At 38.9% G+C, this 20,436-nt stretch overlaps 1 protein-coding gene across 2 annotated transcripts in view; it reads right to left on the bottom strand.

The window, feature by feature from the left end:
• Nucleotides 1-20,436, bottom strand: part of PMP22 (peripheral myelin protein 22) — a 377,982-nt gene that overhangs the window by 14,259 nt on the left and 343,287 nt on the right. For both annotated transcript variants that reach the window (XM_086930611.1, XM_086930612.1), the window contains one exon: nt 2,270-2,410. In XM_086930611.1, the coding sequence (XP_086786737.1) occupies nt 2,270-2,410 (141 nt within the window). The remainder of the gene's footprint in view (nt 1-2,269; nt 2,411-20,436) is intronic.

The following is a 20,436-nucleotide window of genomic DNA, read 5'->3' on the forward strand; positions in this document are numbered from 1 at the left end:
TATGTGATGATAATCTAGTCATGTTTTTTCCTTTTTCAATGTCAACAACGATCTATGCCTCTTCCCCTTTGATGTGTATTTCGTCAACAGCAGTGAAAGTCTATTCAACGTCGACCTCAAATATTTTGACATCAATGGCAGATCATGTTCTCTGTCATTGGTCTGTATCCATTGAGCAATCTTTCGACGACAAGCAAGTTGACACTGAGACTCTCGATGGTGAGGTCATGGTTTGGACATCAGTCTCTTGCGGCATTGGTAATGAGGGTAGTGTTTTTCCTTGCCACTCGATTAAGACCTTCCTTTTTGGTGGTCATTCTCAGGATTTAACAAAACTGTAAATCCTTAGGCTACCTATCTGCTAATTCACGTGTACAAATATAGAATAATTAATAGTGCTAATGAACACACTGAAATAACCAAAATCCATTTTTTTTCAATATTAAAGTATTGGGCCCACATGTAACTTATACATAAATGTAAAAAACAATCCGAAAATACAGCTCTTAAAAAACCATTGCAATCAATCGCATCAATCATAACCCATACGAGAACAAGTATCTCAATTAATGGACCAATGATGCAAAGTCTTCAATGATTGGCTTTACTTCTAAATAATAATTCTTTAACTTTCATCAGTGTGTTCATGAGCTCTGTTAATCATGCAATATTTATACATTTGGATTAGCAGATAGGTAGCCTAATGATTTATAGTATAGATGTTTTTACCCTGCCTTAGGAACTTTTTTATTAGTGCAGGGGGTACCCTTTATATAAACATTCATTCTCAGGATGTGCTATGGGCTCAGGACAGGCTCTGAGACAGACCTGTCTAGCCTTCTCTTTTTCTCCTCTTCGGCCCTCATCTGTTCCAACATGCCACTTAGTCTTATGTCATCTTACTATAGATGGCACATTCAATCACAGAGTCTGAGGGCAGGAAGACAAAGCACACATACTTTGTGGGTTTCTGTAGCTGCTTTATTTCTCCCATATGAGGGGCACTCAGAGAAGGGCAATGGCATTCTGACTGGACAATGTAACAGTCCACATCAGGTGGTAAATGATGTCAAGTGAATTAGGTAAAAATATTTTCTTAACAGGAAAAAAGAAGCTATTGTGATGTACAGAACCTCAGGCATGTTCTGAGATAATTCTCTCTCACACAGGAAAAACTGGCCCTAGGAGGCAACTGCCAGTACAATACATTCTGGGACGAGGAGCTTCCCAGGTTCTAAAAGGGACAAACTTTTTTCTCTCCATCTTCTACATCAGCCTGATAAGGCTGCATTTGTACCCTTACGTTCACTGCTTGAAGGGGGTTTTCTGCACTTGAATGCTGCACTGCAGGTGTATGATGCTAATCTAGTGTGTTATTTTGAACATTCAGAAACTAAATATGAACTCATGCACAAAGATATTCTGTAATAGCGTTTCTATGGAAGCAAACTATGCAAAAAGGTGTTCCAGGATCCGCACACACAGAATGGAATTATTTAAGAGTTTGTGACTATCAATGAAGATCGTACCAAGCAGAAATGGGGGATTTCTGATGGTTTTTGAAAGTAAAGAATTATGCATCTAAATTTCAAAGGAGAAATACTGTTTAAAGTATCTACATTAATCAATGAAAAATGAATAATTTTTTAACAAAAGCAGTTCCATGCAGAAAATATTGATTAGTATGGGTTGTTGTATTCTATTCTTGCCTGGTGACCAGCGATCTTTGAGTTCAGCCACATGAAATTGCAAATACGAAGAAAGTAGATATGAACCATACATGTGTTGCGCTTAGGCAGTGCCAGGGCTACGAGTGCTAATAAACATTTGCAGTTAGTAATATAAGTCAAAGGAAATTCTTATGAAAATGACTGTAGGATAAGCTCTCACAGTAAGGAATATGTGGATGTGAAAACGCGTGTGAAGGAATCTACGCACTAAAGGTCGAGAAAGCGTTATGCAAGAAACTCGATCTGGAACATTATTGTGAATTTATATTTCGGTTCTAGCAGAGGGGGAATTGATTAATTTCCATATTATTACTGCATTTTCTTTTTAGCAGGTTTTGCATGCACAGGATTTGTGTTAGCAGGAGAACTGAACTCCAGATGAGACATCTGGCAAAGTGTTCTAGGCCTCTAAGCATGTCAGCCATTTCCCTGGCAACTCAATCACAAAAACATATTACTAAGAAAAAGAAAAAAAAAACTTTGCCACACTCTGACACACTTCCGAATCAAAACGCATCAAATGACGTCGCTCAGCTTACCAGCAAGGATCTGAAAGAATCCAGTGAGGAAAAACCTTCCGCCCTTGGTGAGTGTAAACAGCTGGCAGAAAAACATGAATAAAGCAATGACGCTAAAAATGATGGAGAGAATCATCATTGCCTGGACTGCCTGCAGCCATTCTGTGAGGAAACACAAAAAAGAAACAGATTAAAAAATATACCAATGAAAAACTTCACTCACTCCATTGTGGCAGTTGTGTCACTACATAGTGGGGGGGAGAAGGGGGGGTTGGAATACAGTTTTTATTTTCACACACTTTTTGTGTTATTGGAACCATTTTCCTATAAACGTAAACAATGCTAAGAACGTTATGGAGAGGACAAATTGTATAGTGGCTAAGATGCTGAGGTGCAAACTCAGATTTTAGTTTGCAATAACTTCTTAAGCACTTGCTCAAATCCTTCTGTGGTTCTGAACACATCGCTTTATCTCCCAGTGCCTCCAACTGTACTTGTGATAAAAATCAAAAATATACTGTATGCTTCAATTACAGATAGTGGCCAATACTCATCACTTTCATATTTCATTCATCTAGTCTCACTTTGACACAAGCACTGTTTTGCGTATCGCGCCGAGTTTGAGATGCTGTTTCTAAAATAAAGATATTCTCTGTTAAGTTAAGTGCTCTATTGCTCCTTAGAGCTGCACCACATATAAAATCAAAACATTAAAAATTACAAAGGGTAATACATATCTCCTTTGAGTTCGACCCCTCTCTTCACTCTGAGTTTGCCATAGATGCTGTTAATTCGTGCAATAAACAGAAGAAAGGGAGGGAGTAGAAGTGACTTTTTCCCACGTATTCCTTAAATGGATAAACAAATACTTGAAAAAGACAACAATTTCATGGTATGAAAAGAATTTACAGTGAACCACTGTAATAATGCATTTGGCTTTCTCTAAAAAAACTTTTTTCACCCAACTGTCATGCAAGTATGGTACAATTATGCCTAACTGAAAACCTCCAATAGTCTCTCTTCGGAGCACTAAGTAGAATTTGCATTCTAAGGCATAGCATTGGTCAATTTGCATATTTTACTTTAGCCCCACCTTTAAGAGTGTATTACGAAAAGCATTTTGAGAGGGAGTATGAGGGAATGCCCCTCTATAAGTACTTCATTACTTCTTTGCATCAATTTGAGTCATAACAAATAGTAGCTGTGAATGGATCCAGAAAATGTTGTAACTGGCTTTTGAGTCATTTGAAATTAGGAACATTGATTTAGGCCCCCAGAAGGATTAAGTAGATTAATTTTTCATTACACAATAAAGTGAGTTATTTAAGAAGTTGCTTGAGAGTAGAGCTCAAGGCTAGGGGTTGAAAGAGTAAAGAAGAAGAGGAACGCGACATGAAAGGTGTTATAAAGCACAAGACAATGGTGCAAACATATTTTGGTTGCTTATATGTGTTCCTTCAGGTTTAATTATTTTAAGCTATGATGAGAATTCCATATTGTCATCGCTCTAGAATTTTTTCCTTTTTTGTAAATAATAATAATTGAGTGTGATATTTAATTAATAGCTATGCAAACAAATAATGTAAGGAATGCTGAATAAATTATACATTCACCCCCAGTCAAGAGATCTGGGTTATATCCATCAATCTCTGTACTGGGGTGAATGTATGACATTGTTCTGCATTCTGTCCATCAATTGTTGTTTTTGCATTTGTTACCTCTAGTGGGACGGGTATGCCCCGACGTGGGTCCCGTGCTCTCCATGCCACTGGAATCAATCTATCCTACCTGAAGAGGGGTGAAACCCTGAAACCAGTCCTAGGATGCTTGTTTACAGTCCAGGGAGGACCTGGCCTGGCATTTCGGGCTGGACTGTTCCCATTGGGCACAGGGTCAAGACTGATTTGCATATGGCTGGGTGCAAACTGGAATGGCATGGTGAGCAAATAAAAAGATGGATTTAGGCCTAGATCTCTGTACTGGGGTGAATGTATGACATTGTTCTGCATTCTCTCCATCAATTGTTGCTTTTGCATTTGTCACCCTGAGTAGGACAGGTATGCCCAGACGTGGGTCCTGTGCTCTCCATGCCACTGGAGTCAGGCTATCCTGGCTGATGACGGCTGATAGCCAGAAACCAGTCCTAGGATGCCTGGTTCCGGTCCAGGGAAGACATGGCTTGGCAGTTCGGGCTGGACTGTTCCCATGAGGCAAAGGGTCAAGACTGATTTGCATATGGCTAGGTTCAAACTGAAATTGCATATTGAGCAACAAAACGATGGATTTAGGCCCAGATCTCTGTACTGGGGTAAATGTATAACATTGTTCTGCATTCTGTCCATCAATTGTTGTTTTTGCATTTAATCAATAGCCAGCATTTCCCGATACCTCATTACTTTTTGAGTTAAACAAATTATGGAGGAGCAAAAACATAAATAACTGCCAGGATAATATTTTCAAAGAAATCTGAATGAATCTGTCAGACAGCTGTTCGGGAACCAAAAGATCCAGATTTGAATTGTGCAGTCACAATATCACATCTAATTTATTTTAAAAAACAACATTGAGATTTTAAGGTAAGCAGCCATGTAAATGTGGGGTAATGCTTGTATTTCTGTCTGACAATGTGTCTTTTCGGAGTGACTTCACCTTGAAGAACTTGTTTACTAAAAATCTGCAATTGATGTCTCAAGTCTGGACTACTTATACAAACATCTGTAACATCAATTTATTTCATGCATTTGGCCAATCGCAGCTAATATTACTTTCACCTGATTTTGATGTTTAACATTGTGGAGTAGCTATCTTGAAATGCAATTGGTACAGTGGACCATAATCTTAATGCAGCAAGCGCACTTGCCTTTATTTCTTTACTTGTATATAGAACTATTACCTGCTAGAGGAGTCACTGTTCTGTACAGCATACGGTGATAAAGATATAATTTAGGAATACATTTTTCAGAAGGTGTATGCTGTCCACAGACCCACTTCTAGGCATTTGAAAACATTTTAAAAATTACATCTTTAAATATTCTGGGAATAATTCACAAAAAGATAGCAGGCCTTAGCATCCCGGTGTGTATGTATGATCACAGCTTACACAGATGTATTTTTTTTAATAAATCATAAAAGTTGCAGGAGATCACTTTCCTATCACATATATATTATATGTTGAAAAGTGTTACAGAGTCCAATTTTTGCTTCAGTTTCCTTCTTTATTTCCCAAGGAAAGGACAGCTCTCCCAGTAGCCACAGTGCCACCCTGCACTAAACAGTACAAATCAAAGGAACATAGTGTTTTTTTTTTACGAGATTCGACGTTTGTAGCAAAAAATACAAAAGAGAAATAGAAACTGTATAGCCATTTTTTATTTCTTATTTGAAGACGAAGTTTAGTTGAGAAGCAAGTCACCAAATTCACCCTGATATCAGGAAGGAGAAAATGGTCAAGTATGATCGTCCAGAAGTACATCTAGCAGATGTTCCAACTGCAAGAAGCAACATGTTTTGTGAATGTCACTCGGTCTGGCATTGGCTGCATGCCTTTGGGCTACGCCAATGCTTGTTTTGTTTCATCAATATTTTTGTTAAAACTTTATTTTGGGGGAATCTGCTGGTCTTCACCAATGTAAAACAGAAAGGGTTAAAAGTAAAAAAAATATATTACACATTGGAATAGTAATCCCTGACAATGAAGAGAACTACTTTGTTTGTGGATGGGCACCTTGTGAAAGAGCAGAATGCTGTCACTCACAATGAAGTTAGCCAATGACTGAAGTTGGCTGACCATTGCCCCATGCTTTAGGCTGCATCGAGCAGAGCAAAACATGTAAATTAACAACACAGAACAATGCCTTGAACTGGGACTGTAATGGAACAATATTCCTTCCACCTTTCCTTGGCCCATCTTATTGCAATGCTTTTGGTTATATAAGCAATATTGCCTTTCCTGTCATTGCCCTTCACAATGAATAGCGTTTTTCACATTAATCACAACTGCAGTTGTATATGTGTTGATGATTTGACTTCTTGAACAATGGTAGTTTAAGTGTGGTGGTAAATTATTTTTGGAAATATATGATTCTTCGAATGTTTGTTAGCTCCACTCAGGGAGTGGAGGTAAAGCAGTTATTGTTGTATACATATTAGTAGCACAGAATTAATGGTCTGTTTCCTGACTTAGTAGTGACTACTATTGATCACTTTTGATCTTGTTACATGCAAACATTATTCTCAGTAACATAAAAGGGATGGATCTTTTGTACCACCTTAAGACCCCCAACAGCCTTCTATTTGTGGCCGATGGACTTTTCATAGTCTCTCAACATAGTACCATACAGAAACGGAATCTAATGCCCCAGCCAAGAAATCATTAATTTGTCACTGCTTTGCTTTTCCACTCAATTGTCTTTTGATTAAGTTCGTGTTTTGCTGTTTATCAAAACCTGTTGTTTACTTAAGGCATGGAACAAGATGTGTAATGATTCTAAAAAGTTGCATTATCCATTCAGACTTCTGATTAAACAGAAATAGAAAAATAAGTGTGGTTTGGAAACCAAAAAATGAAAATATTGTCTTTGAGACATTAATTGGGTGCAGAAAATGTGGTATCCGGAGACCAGGCCACAGTGCCCATTCACTAAGAGAAAAGACTAAGATCATTGCCATACATGCCAAATAGAGGATGATGCTATGACACTGACATTGTGTGAAAGGTAGGATATAAGATAGTATTAAGATGAGTCACAGGATAAATAAAATATTTTAAAAAAGATGAGTCACAGGAGCACAAAGAAAGTACCAAAAGAAATGTTAAAGCTTGCTACAATGCTAACTGAAAATGGTTCAGACCTCAGTCACACACAGAAATATATCTGAGATTTGGACAACGTTAGATGAATTTTGAACAGAACAGCCAGTTGTCTTTGAATTTGTTTAAGTTCTTGAGATGTAACTCTCATTTTACTTTGTTTAAACTCCTAAAGAGCACAGACTGTTTCATATAGAAAACTGAATTCCTGTACGCCCCCCGCCCTCCCACCACCACTACAATGCTGATAGGTACAGAATATGGCTGGCCACACAGATTTCCGCGAGTGATGGTGCAGGTATAAGGTCTAATCTTGATTTCTATAAGTGCTTTGCCAAGCGTTCACATTTTACTAGGTTTTATTCCCTTTACTATACCCTGTAGTTTGTGTAATCTGCAAATGGGGATAGTGCGTGTCAAGACCCAAACAGATCTAAGAATATCAATGAGGGTATAGATCTCAGAACCAAAAGTTTATGTACATCTAGAAACTTCAGATGTGGTCTGTTAGTGATCTAATAACCGCCTTTAACAACCATGTGTGTTACTGTGCAACTCCCAGCAAGTGCACCTCCAGACTCATGACTTTTTATGCAGGAGACATAATCTGCAGTAGCTTTAAAAAGGACAGGAGATAAAAAGAAGACCAGAAAGTCTACCCATAATTGAGTTCGAAAAACATAACAAAAACAAAAACTTTAGTAATGTTTGGTACAAAGCAGTAAAAAAAAAAAAAAGTCAGCAATCCACTAAACTATTTCCCATGACGGAAACGTCATGACGGAGGTTGCTATCAAGGTAGAGAGATCACCTATGCACTGATAGTGATCTTTGAATTTGATGGATACTACTTTGTCAGGGTGGCGTATGTAATGTCCTCCACCATACTCACGGGCTGTACTCTAAACTCTAGATCATAGCTTAGTCTTTGGCCCAACCCTTATTTTGTAAGAAGAATGATTGAGATGCAAGGCAACTTGGACTGATAAATCATGTAAAGGTCTAAACTATCAGAAAGTCAAATTTACAAACAACACTTATCAAATTCAATGTAGGACCTACCTCTTTAACTCTCAATCTATGAGAATAAACAAAGTATCTGACATGTAAAAAAAAGATATATATAGGTAATTCCCGATCATGCTTCTAGTACAATCATCTTACTTGGAAAGAAACGTTTCACATGTGGGGGTGTCTACTAGCTGTTGTATTTTTTCCAGAAACATTGTACAAGTTGTGAACAATGTCACATGAGGACTTGACAATTAATCTTCACTTTTGATTCAGAGTATTGTCTTTTATTCTGTATTTCTGTAGTTTTCGCTCCAAGATGGTTATGCAAATCCCAATAGAGTAACATGATTTTTCATCGAGTGAAAGCAAGTTAGAACTCACCTCAATTCCTAAAATTCGTATGGCACTACCAATTCATGAATTATAGTGTGACTAAAGATAGTTATCACCCTTTTTATATGCTCCATGTTTTGAATCTCAAAACCTGGCATTTACATGTGTTTCAAAAGGACAAAAATGGTGGAGCCTTATCATTAAAACAAATCCAACACGTATGCTTCATGTAAGTTTCTGCCTATATAGTACTATGAAAAACACACCATCTAAAAACAGACTTTCACCCTATATTTTACAGCTCTGATTTACATTAGCAGTAGTATCCAATAGGGTGGGTATTTATTACCTGCGCATCGGGACTCACTGGTATTTATTTCCTGAGCATTAGGCCTGTGACCATACCAGTGCTTAATTTGAGCCAGTAGTTTCCGGTGCTTGGCACCAGCACTTAATTATCAACGCCGGCACTTATGGCAGTCTGACACATGGTGGCTGTGTTTGTCTCATTTTGAGAAAAGCATACCAACAGTTGTTATTGTTAATAGTTGTGATGCTACTGCAGTTTACAGCTGTAGAAGGGCAAAGCGCGGCGTAAGCGGAAGTGGCTCCTGAAGAAGGCCCAGTCACTTACATTTTTACTAATTAAGCACTCGACTCTACCCTGCTCAATAACTACCTGGCATTGCATCCCCTTGGATAATGTTTCTTATGTGTATAGAGTACAAGCGTGAGATAAGAAAGAAACGGACAAGTAGAAGACATCACCAATATTAGGTGCATTTTCGTGAAATAAGATGAGAAGGACGAAAAATAATGAAAGCAGTTAGAGGGGAGGAAAAGCAGTGGCTGGCTTGAAAGAGATAATTTCAGCGAAAGAAGATTCTGCATGTAAAAAGTTCCCACAGGGACACACATTCACCCTATTTGAGTCTTAAGCGGGATATAAAGAGTTGACTTTGATGCAGACATGTACAGAAGATATACTTCAAACACCAGAACATTTCAGTGTTGGGCTAAATGCATATTATGTGACTTATGTGTAAAGTGCTTTATGCTGCCACCAGGCTACCATAAAGCACTGGGGGATGGAGACAGGAAAGAGGGACCAGCACAGTGGCGGCTCTTCCCCTAGGGAGGAGAAGCGTTGCCCCACTGCTTCAGCTGCAAGGTGAATAAAAAAAAAATCATAATAACGTTTGTTATTATCATTTTATTTTTTGTATTCAGCTTGCAGCTGAAGCTCGCCGGGCGGGGCTGAGCCATGGCTACCCTTGTCACAGGGGGAGGAGTTGTGGCAGCACCTAAAGTGCGCATGACGCTTTGGTCAGCCAGCTTGGGCCGGCCAAAGCGTAATGCACACTCTGCATTTTCTCCTTAAAGCCTAGAGAACATGCACAGCCTGCCAGCCCCTGTCTGAGAGCCAAACCACGGCATTCAGACGAATCGCAACGCTGCTAATGCAGTGCTGAGATTGGTCAGGGGATTCTGGGATGCTGTGTGCTTCCCTGCCAGGAGGGCGGAGAAAGAGTTGTAGCGGCCGGCAGTAATGAGGTAAGTGCTTTTTATTTTTTACTTATCATCCCGCCCTCCCTCGTTGCCCCTTAAACCACCCCTGGTCGGTAGCAGCCGCTACTGCCACAGCAGAAGGTAAAATGAAAGGGAAATGGAATGAGTGTGGAGCTTTGTGGATTAAATGGGGTTCTCCAGAAAGTTAATATTAACTCAGAAATTAAAATGTTTTTTTTCTGAACGAGGGAAATTTATTTTAAATGCCTTCGACTGCAAATGTATTTACTGCTCTGATGTTGTAACACGAGGTCAAGAGCAGGAATGCATTAAGGGTCCAACATCCTTCTCCGTAACCAGCGTGCTCCTCCCACTCACCTAAGGTGTATTTCGGTATTTATGGACCAATATTCAGATCAGCGACTTGCATTAGGAAACCCTCTACAGAATCCTGGCACCAAATAGTTCCATGATCGCAGCTTTTTATAATGGAAAAACTCCTCACCGAGGAAACCTCCCAAAAAAGTCATTTCGGCCGATGTTCCCCTCCAAGATTTCAGAATGCTATACTAGGAATATAGCGAGCACACTTCTCACAGAGGAAACAAGACGCCACACGGCAATGCCACGTTCAAGCCTGCACCACGGCTCAGCGGCTTCTGATTGGTTCTTTTTAAGTATAGCCCGACGTGTCACAACATTCAGCCTTGGCACATGTGTCTCCCACAGGTAATGTCTGCAGACGGATATCCTCTTGCACAGCTAAAGAAACTCTGCTAAGGGTACAGAGCTTCTCGGAACTCGAACAAGCATCTCCGCTGAAAAAACACCCCTTATTCAATAATTTAGTTGGCAGAGCAAAGTCAAAGAACACTGGCCCCTATTGTGTCTGGTTTCTTATTTCACCCTGAGGAGAAGTAGGTGCAGTTACGTCTTTAAAGGTCCAGCTCTGATAGTTCATAGCTCCTGTTTTAAATCTGAATGAAACAGGTTACTTCTCTGTGGTTTGTCACAGAAACATAAACTAACACAAAATATTGCAAATATAAATAAAGAAAAACACAGAAAAAGCACAAACCAAAGGAAATTCAGTGGAGACAAACCGGATTCAAAAAGACCCTGGACGGACAGTGTGGCCTTCCTAGCACAAGAGCAATAACACAACTGAAGACTGAGGACGACTTTACCAGAATCAGGGAAATTCCGATTCGAAGGTAAAAGGTGTCATTGTTGTGCGGGAAAACTGCACTTGGTCTTTTGGGGGCAGATGTACAAAAAAGTCGAAAAGCATTTACATGGCTGTATATGTCTGATGTGTTTTTTACTCACTGTACAAGAACATATATGTGTGTGTTTGTGTATATATAGTTATATATATATGGCATTGTGTATATGCCTTTTAGCCTATCCTCTTCATCCATTGGCCAGTTGTTGAGTCATTCATAATTTCTTCCACCAACTACAGCATACAGCATGGGGGAATGGGTCAGCAAACTCCATTCATTGGCCAACTTCACTGGAATTGTCAACATTTTGCTTTCTCAATGAGCAATCCATACACAAAGTATTTTCCTTCAGTGCCAGAGATTATTTTTTGAGAGGAACACATTTTCTTTTTTGCTTTTATCCAATATATTCATATTGTATGGGCATGGGCCCACCGGCTCCGTCAGGAAAAAATTATTTTTAAAAATTATGACTGACAAAACCAAAAAGCTGTCAGCCAGTGAAAGACCTGTTGGCTTTCACATTGCTTTTTTTTGTGGGATGGGAGCTTAGAACCAACACTTTAATTGGTAAACCATATACCTATTTCAGCACAGTGCACCGTGGGCTAAGGTGGTTCACCAAGAGCCACAACTGCATCAGGAAGCTACTGCTGTATGTATGTGACCCTGAGCTTTCATCATGGCAAGAAGTAAATCTTGCAAAATTCAGCAACAGCGCAATTCAGCAACAGTTATCTATATTGTACATATTTCTATAAGGTTTACCACTGAGCATCTTGTCCTCTCTGCAAGAATCAAACCAAAGAAGTCCTATTCACAACATCCGCATTGACAGTCACCAAGTGGTTTTATCACTCATAAGATAATAAATAACAATATGGCTGAGGATGATCACAAAGTGTGCCTTGCCTAGTCGCCCTCTTATGGATTGTTCACCCGGATGCCCATGCGGCTCTCACTATACCATGATGTTACCAGAAACATGCATGATACAAGCCAACAGCATTGTCACTTTTACTGTGCGCTTTGTCAACAATAACAGATCAGCTGAAGGCATAAGAGTGACCAAGGGATTTGGCCTAATTGATAAGCAAAGGATCCATTACTTCTTCCAAATTTATCACCTCCGACTTTACCCATTTCCACAAGGAGTCACTGTGGTAATGGTGAATATATAAACTTTAATGATCTTAAATTTAATTCAAAACAGAAAGACCAATCAACAAAATCTTTAAAATGAAAGTATGCAAAAAATCACCTTTTTGTGTCCTTACATTTGGTCCATGTTGACAAAACCTGCACTTACACTGAGCTTGTGTGAACTTGAGTCTTGGGAGCGCATATAAACACCTCCTGGTAGGTCTCTGACTTGAATTGTCAGAAGTAGCCTCCTACTCTGGATTGGAGATATATCGGTATCTGTCTTCTGCTTAACACGCAGTTGCTCAGATGAACACCTTGAGTGCCAATAAAGTATTAAAGTCCCCAGGAGGCAGCAATATGATCACTGGCATCCGTATGAATACATTTGGTGTTATTAGGGTTACTCAGAGCCATTGCAAGGATCAGCTGGATCAATACCACACCCTATCACAATCACTCGTTGCTTTCACAGCTTCCAACTGCTGTGACCTCGCCCTGGCTGGGGCATGCTGTTTCTATAACAAAAAAGACAACCTGGGTATTTCCTTGGCAGTGATACAGTGCACACACAGTTGTCCCTTGACAATAGCCGGACGGAAAGGAGTAAATGTTTACAATTGATGGTCCAAGTGCACTTAAGACCAATTTGAGGCCGTCGGAGCCTCAGAGGCTCTCGACTGGATGAAATAACAACGACAAGCATGACAAGACCAGCCTCAAAATCAGGACTATGTAATAAAATAGAAGATGGCCATAGTGAATGAAGACTCCAAGGTTCTTTCAAGAGGTTGGCTCAGGGTACTTCCTGAAGAAGTGTCTTTGGGTTCTTGTCCTAGGAGACAGTTACTATGAAACCCGAAGCTTTGTGATTATCTGTAGGTTTTTTTTCTGCCCAAACCAAACAATGAAGTATGCATTTGAAATACAGTGAGCTACCTTTAAAGTCTCTATACAGAAGTATATTGTTGCCACAGACTAGAAGTATTTGAACTCAGAATATCAGGCCTTTTTCTCAGGTCAAGTCCCTATAAATGAATATATGAAAACAAGCATTAGCATAGCCAATATGTCTCACCTTTGGGACCTTATAAGTGTTTTAGCCATGCAGCACATTATCACCCACCGGGCAGATTTCTGTAATGGAACTAGTACTTATGTGAAGTGCTTTGATACCTTCATTTGTGCTACATAATGCAAAAAATAAAAAAGGAATGAAAGGAGAAGTGCTTGCAGATTTCTGAGGTCGGGGAGCAAAAAGATGTACTCTGTAGAGTTACACTGTGCCTACCTGCTGTAGATGTTTGTTTTTTCTCCACAACGTTAGGGTAAAATGCTGTTTGCTAACGTTCTTCTGTTTTGTTTAACCAGAAGCATGATCATTCAGTCAACAAATGGTTAAGCAACACAATGTAGCTATTTACTGAAACCCCACGAGGATTGCTCCCTTCCTCCCCAAGACATGAGTGATCTTTAAGGAGCTTTAACTACTGTAGCAGCTGCTTGTTGCCTTCCAGGGTAGGCTTGATGGCCAAGGCCCGCTCGTTAGACGGTGCTGACGATTTGATTTTGTTTCTGTTCCTTTGTGTTTTAGAGAAAATGAAAGTGCACTCTTGTGGAGGTGGGGTGGAGGGGACGCGCCTTTTAATGAAAGCGGCAAGGTCTGGAAATAAAACCTGACCCAAAAACAGATGGCGGCCTGCGCGCCGCCGCTGCTGGCTCCCATTATATAATGCCAGTGCCAAATCAGAACCAAATCAGAAAGTGAGCACAGTATAGAAAATCAGGAACTGAATTGAAAGAAGGAGAAAGTGAGTTTTCCCAGTGTGCAAGTGAAATCGGGGCTGGAGAATGATGCATCTAGGTGCAGAGTAACAGATGTTTATTGCCAACCAAATGAATGTTAATTAGTGCTTCTACCTCTAGTAGGATGAAAGGCTGAGCAGACGTGCTGGGGTTCGAACCTGCAGTTGTGAGGTCAAACATAAGATTAATAGGGTGCTTGCCTTAAAGTTAAGATTGCATTATATAATGCCAGTACCAAATCAGAAAGCGAGCACAGTAGAGAAAATCAGGAGCCAAATTGAAAGGAGGCGAAAGTGAGTTGTCCCAGTGTGCAAGTGAAGGCAGGGCTAGAGTATGCTGCATCTTGGTGCAGAGTAACAGATGTTTATTGCCAACCAAATGAATGTTAATTAGTCCATCGGCCTCTAGTAGGATGAAAGGCTGAGCAGACGTGCTGGGGTTCGAACCTGCGGTTGTGAGGTCAAACATAAGATTAATAGGGTGCTTGCCTTAAAAGTAAAAAATTGCATTATACAATGCCAGTACCAAATCAGAAAGCGAGCACAGTAGAGAAAATCTGGAGCTGTGTGTGTAAGCAGAGGCCTCGCGACCTCTGCCTCAGCCGCCACTGTCAAAACACAAATCTGCTGCCTTCCTACTTCTACAAGTCAACAGCAATGTGCCTAGCATGACAAGAAGGCACAAGTTTCTCATTGCAAACAGAGCATTGGCAGGGCTGTGCGTGTGCATGTGAAGGGAGAGTTGTTTATAAAAAATAGAGCGAGAGAGAAACGGGGCGAGTCAGCACTGCAGCACGTCGAACGCGCTAATTTAAACAGATGATGACATAACCCTGAACAGATGGCGCCCCTGCTCGTAAACGCAAGCCGTAGGCCATGGGCGAATACATTTCCTGGGAAAGGTGGGACATGCACCCGCCTTTGCCCAATTGTGTGCTGTCTTTTTAGAAAGACGCATCCAAAGTCCAATAGAAAAAAATGATTTTAAAAAAAAACACACGCACGAGTATGTGAAAAGTCCAGAGTGATTCCAAGAGGTCGTTTTCCTAGTGCAGCGCATGCGCCCTGAGCTATGGCTCAACCTAAAAATCAACTAAATGGACTTTCAGAAAATATAAGTCTGCTGCACAGCCTTCCACTATTTATGGCGGTCCTTAGGGTCGATATTCATTTCTGACACTGCTTAAAAAAACGAGCTGACCACAACCATAATGTCCTAAGGAGGGCAGGGGAGGAGGGGTCCAGTTGCAATTCTGATTGATGAGGCAGGGCTGGTTTTCATGGAAGGAATCCTTTCTCCTTTAGAGCACAATAATAAGTGATTTGGGGGGGGGCAGAAGGCTCCTACGCAAACTCCCATCACCCCACACTCTAACAGGAAGCACAGTCTCATAACAGGATATCTTGGATTCTAAACAAGGAAACAAATGTGCTCTATGCTTTGGTAAATATCCCATTGCAGTTGGCTCACAAAAATGACAAAAAGTCACTGTGGAGGCTACATGACTACGTGAGCAAAGGTATGTGCTACAGCAATGAACAATGTATTTGATTGTTGTATAAACAGGTTTTCTTTCAAGCGGAATGCACAACACTGTAACGGCTGGTCCAGTCAATAGAGTGAGGGTTAAATATATGCAGACACACACACACACAGCAGCAGCAGGGCAAGCTCCCTTACACAGTCAAAACAGCACACACTTCCTCACACACAGAGAACACGACAAGCAGCAGTACAAGCTTTTCCTGCATAAAAAGACCAGGTGCAGCACACGCTACAACAGTGCACACATCTTCACACACACACAAAGCTATCGGTCCAACAGCAGTGCAGGCTTTTCCGCCACAAACAAAGCAGTTACTACTCAGGCTGCAGCAGTGGCCACTTATTCAAATTTGCCAGCACCAATGCAAGCTTCCCTGCATGAATGCTACAGTTACTGATCTAGCTGCAGCAGTGGACGTTTCTTCACACACAGTATGGACAGAAACTGCCGGAGCTTGCCCCAGTGTATGTTAGGGTGTGTTGGAGATTGTGTGCTAGTGTGTGGTAATGAGATAATATGATTTGATGATGTGTTTGTGTGGTTCGTAGTTAGTGTAGGATACTGAAACAATGTATGTTTGTGTTGTGATGTGAAGGTGGTTGTAAGCTAGTACGATTTCTTTTTACATATATATAAAATGAATCTCTGACAGAATATCGACGGACAGAATATCGACCTACAAAACATCGACGCTGGAATATCGAAGGCAAGTATATCGACAACCTATCTACAACATGGTAAGTACAAAAATATTGAAACCAAAATTTCGATGTTAAAAATATCATAATTAAAAATATTGTTTTTTTTCTGTAAAAAAAAAGTAAAATAAAGTAAATAATACTTTTAAATAAAATAAACATATTTAATGTTTAAAATTAATAAATAATACATATTTAATAATAACACTTTAATTAAAAATAAACATAAAATATATAATATATACTTACTTAATAATTTGTAATTATTAGTTTAATTACTCATAAATTAATAAAAAATACTATAAATTACAAATACATCTACACACAAAATAATAACATAAGTAAAAATAAATAATTATATTTAATAAATTAAAAAATGTGAATATACTTTCAATATTTTTAAAATTATTGAATCACAACATTGTCTAAAATAATACAAAAAATATTAAATACATAAATAAATAAAACTACTATTTAAAGTCCCCCAAAAAAACAGTAATGAAAACATTGGATAGCGTAGAACCTAAAATTACTATTCCCACTCCAGAAAATTCAACAGTAGGGAAAGCGTTAAATAGCGTAGGGGTTAGAATTACTATTCCCACTCCAGAGAGTGCAACAGTAGGGAAAGCGTTGGATAGCGTAAAGGTAAAAATTACTATTCACACTCCAGAGAGTACAACAGTAGGAAAAGCGTTGGATAGCGTAGGGGTAAAAATTACTATTCCAACACCAAAGGATGCAACAGTAGGGAAAGCGTTGGATAGCGTAGGAGTAAAAATTACTATTCCAACTTCAGAAAGTGAAAAAGTAGGGAAAACGTTGGATAGCGTAGGGGTAAAAATTACTATTCCCACTCCAGAGAGTGACACAGTAGAGAAATCGTTGGATAGCGTAGGGGTAAAAATTAAATTTTTAAATAAATCTACATCATTGACAAAGAATTAATAATTATTAAAAGCAATTACAATTGAATAATTGATTAACAATAAATTAACAACAAATACAAATAAATATTAATTAATAAATAACACTCACCAAATAATAAATATTAAACAATAAAATATGTTTCATTACAAAAAAATATTATTTAAAATTAATTCACAATTAAAAATTATTAAACAATAAAATTATTTTTCATACCAAATAACACTTTTAATGAAACATTGATTACCAATTAATTAAAAATAGTTTCCAATTAATAAAAAAGAATTAACAATTAAAAATATTAATTGCCAATTAACAAAATTATTTACCAATTAAAAAATTAATTACAAATTAAAGAAATTATTACTCAATTAAAAATATGAATTATCAATTATAAAAATTAGTTAACAATTAAAAACAACTACCAAATAAAAAATGTTGTATCAATTAAAATAATTAATTGCCAATTATTAACTAATTAAAAATAAAATAATTATCCATTACAAAAAAATATATAAATCATTAATTAATTACAATTAAATTACTTCCCACCCAATTCCCCTATAAACCCACAACCCGCTACAGAAATAAAACAAAAATTAATTAAAATTAGTTTATAATTCCTAAAAATTAATCATTAATTTAGTATATTTAAATTACTTCCCACCTTATTCCCCTATAAACCCACAACCCGCTCCAGTACTAAAACATCAAATTTACTGAAAAATAACATTATAATATATAAAAATTGTATACATATAATTTAAAATTATTAAAATACTTAACAAAAACATATTACACATACATATTAAAATACATAAAAATAATACAAATATCGATATTAGTAACATCAAAATTAGTTACATCGATATATATGCTATCGATATTACTAACTTCGATATTACTTAGATCAATATAAAAAAATTCGATATTACTTACCTTAGGGTCGATATTCTGTCAAACGATATTCTTGATATTGATATTCTGTACCTTCGATATTTCTAACTCGATATTTCTGTAGGTCGACAATTAGGAATCAATATTTAGACTGTGTACCATATAAAATATAGATATATCCCAGGGCGGACCATGAGGCCAGTCAGATGCTTTCCGAACTTCCAAGTACTGAGTTGCACTGGAACAAGGGAAATTGACGATTTTCGGTCATACGCACTTGAATATGGAGCTCATTACCAGAGGATACGAAACAAAAGTTAAACCTTTCACGGTTCAGGAGGCACTAAAAACTTTTTATTCATATCATGAACCTGAGCCCTCGTGAATCCAATGGCGGTGCCCATGGCAATTAATAGTTCTCGCTGTTGTTTTTTTTTTTAGTTTGCCTTGAGCCAAGAGATATTTGTGTAGATTGATGATGTATGTTTGAGTGCAGTCGTGTTGGTAGGGTGGTAAGCCTGTGGCTGCCACTCTTTTGGTATGGTGTGATGGTGACTGTGGGTTTGATATGGTTCTTATCACTGCAGTATACCCTTCTCCTTGGGTACACGCCATCTTTCCCATCAGACGAGAGCTGGGATGCAGTCTGCCGCACTGTACACTCAAGTCCCTTCAACGCACCACTCAAGCAGAACACAGGAGTGTAAGAAATTGCAATAATGTCACACAAGCACCACCATGAGCTGAACTGTAACAGATGCTGTTAGGAGTTCAAGAGTGAAGTTTGACTTCACAGCAGAAATCTCGGGTCGGCTACAGCTGTGTCTAGAAAAAGCCTTGTCGTCCAGGCCATGGAAGTGGCATTTTGTAGCAGAATGTGTGCTCGGTGTGGAGCCTTCCAAGAACCAGGCATCCCATCGAAAATCACCCAGTCATTACTTGCATGCCAGCCAAGCTCGGCTCATGATTCGCTGTACATACACAAGCCAAAATAGCATCCTTGGGGAGTGCAGGCATCTTTGTTGCCTGCATTAGCATGTGCCTGTGTAAAAAGAACTTAAAGGGAATCATGAGCTAGCGTCTAAAGTATGGAAATGCAGATGTCCTGATGAAGGTGGGAGACTGAAATAGGCCACCACGTTTCACTCTCCATGCATACAACTACATGATACATTTACAGCATATGATTGTCCATATTTACTGTCAATGTGCATGCAGTGGCAGCATGAGCACATACTACAATTGCTCTCGTTTTCTATGTAAACAAGTCCATCTTTCCATTCTGGAATGTATTATTACCCTTCCTTTTTACCATTCTATTTGTAATGTTACGCCTGCTCAGTTCGCAACTGTATGGCAGATTTCTTCTGTTCATAGTGCGGTGGGTTTTGTTTGGACCTGATATGTTGCTGCACCCAGAAATTTGAAGAATAGCGGGGTGTTAGAATTGGGCGACACCAGAATATTCATTTCAGAATATCCTCTGCGAAAAATTATTGTGTCTTAAAAAGAATCTACTCGACCACAAAGATGACGAGCGTAATGTAAGCAAGCTCTGTCATGTGCCCCAATATTATCCTCACTTATCCTGCACCTCATCTCAATTGACCCCTGAAATATTGGTGCAGTGGTGGAAAAGCAGGAGCTGACGTGGCCTAAGACCTGACTTTCAACCTCGAGTCAACCAAGGACTGTTAGAGACACACTACGGCCTGATGCGGCTTGTGACCATGTTAAACTTTTCCAGATTACGTTTAACATTGCACTGCACACTATGTGCTCCCAGCTCGATGACACGTGAATCTATGAAAGATCTAATACTGGAGAATATTATTTTTAGCCCTGACATATCTAAGCAGTGATAACCAGTACGAATGACTACACATGAAGATCCGTACAAATCGCTAGATTCACGCTAAAGCTTCCCAAAAATTCTTTTGTTGCACTTATTATTTTCCAAGTTTAGTAGAAGTTGAGAAAGGGAGGAAACTGAAGATGGATATGCTAGTTTTACCAGTCTTTGCCCACAACTGGAATCAATTAGGAGATCATAACCTAAAGAACTGAGACGATTTACTGAAATTATTATTTTTTTATGCAGCATGGTGGCCCAATAGTGGAGTAGGAAACTGAAAGCACAAGCCTTAAGAGTGTTGATCACTATCAGGTGAGGCACGACCCACAAAGAGGTGGCTAAAAGAGAAACTGCCTGCAATTACTAGAGAAATAGAAAAAATGTGGACGCCCAAAACTGCATATTTTTTTTTTGCAAAATTCCT

The sequence above is a fragment of the Lissotriton vulgaris genome, chromosome 7 (genome assembly GCF_964263255.1).
Source record: "Lissotriton vulgaris chromosome 7, aLisVul1.2, whole genome shotgun sequence".
NCBI lineage: Eukaryota > Metazoa > Chordata > Amphibia > Caudata > Salamandridae > Lissotriton > Lissotriton vulgaris.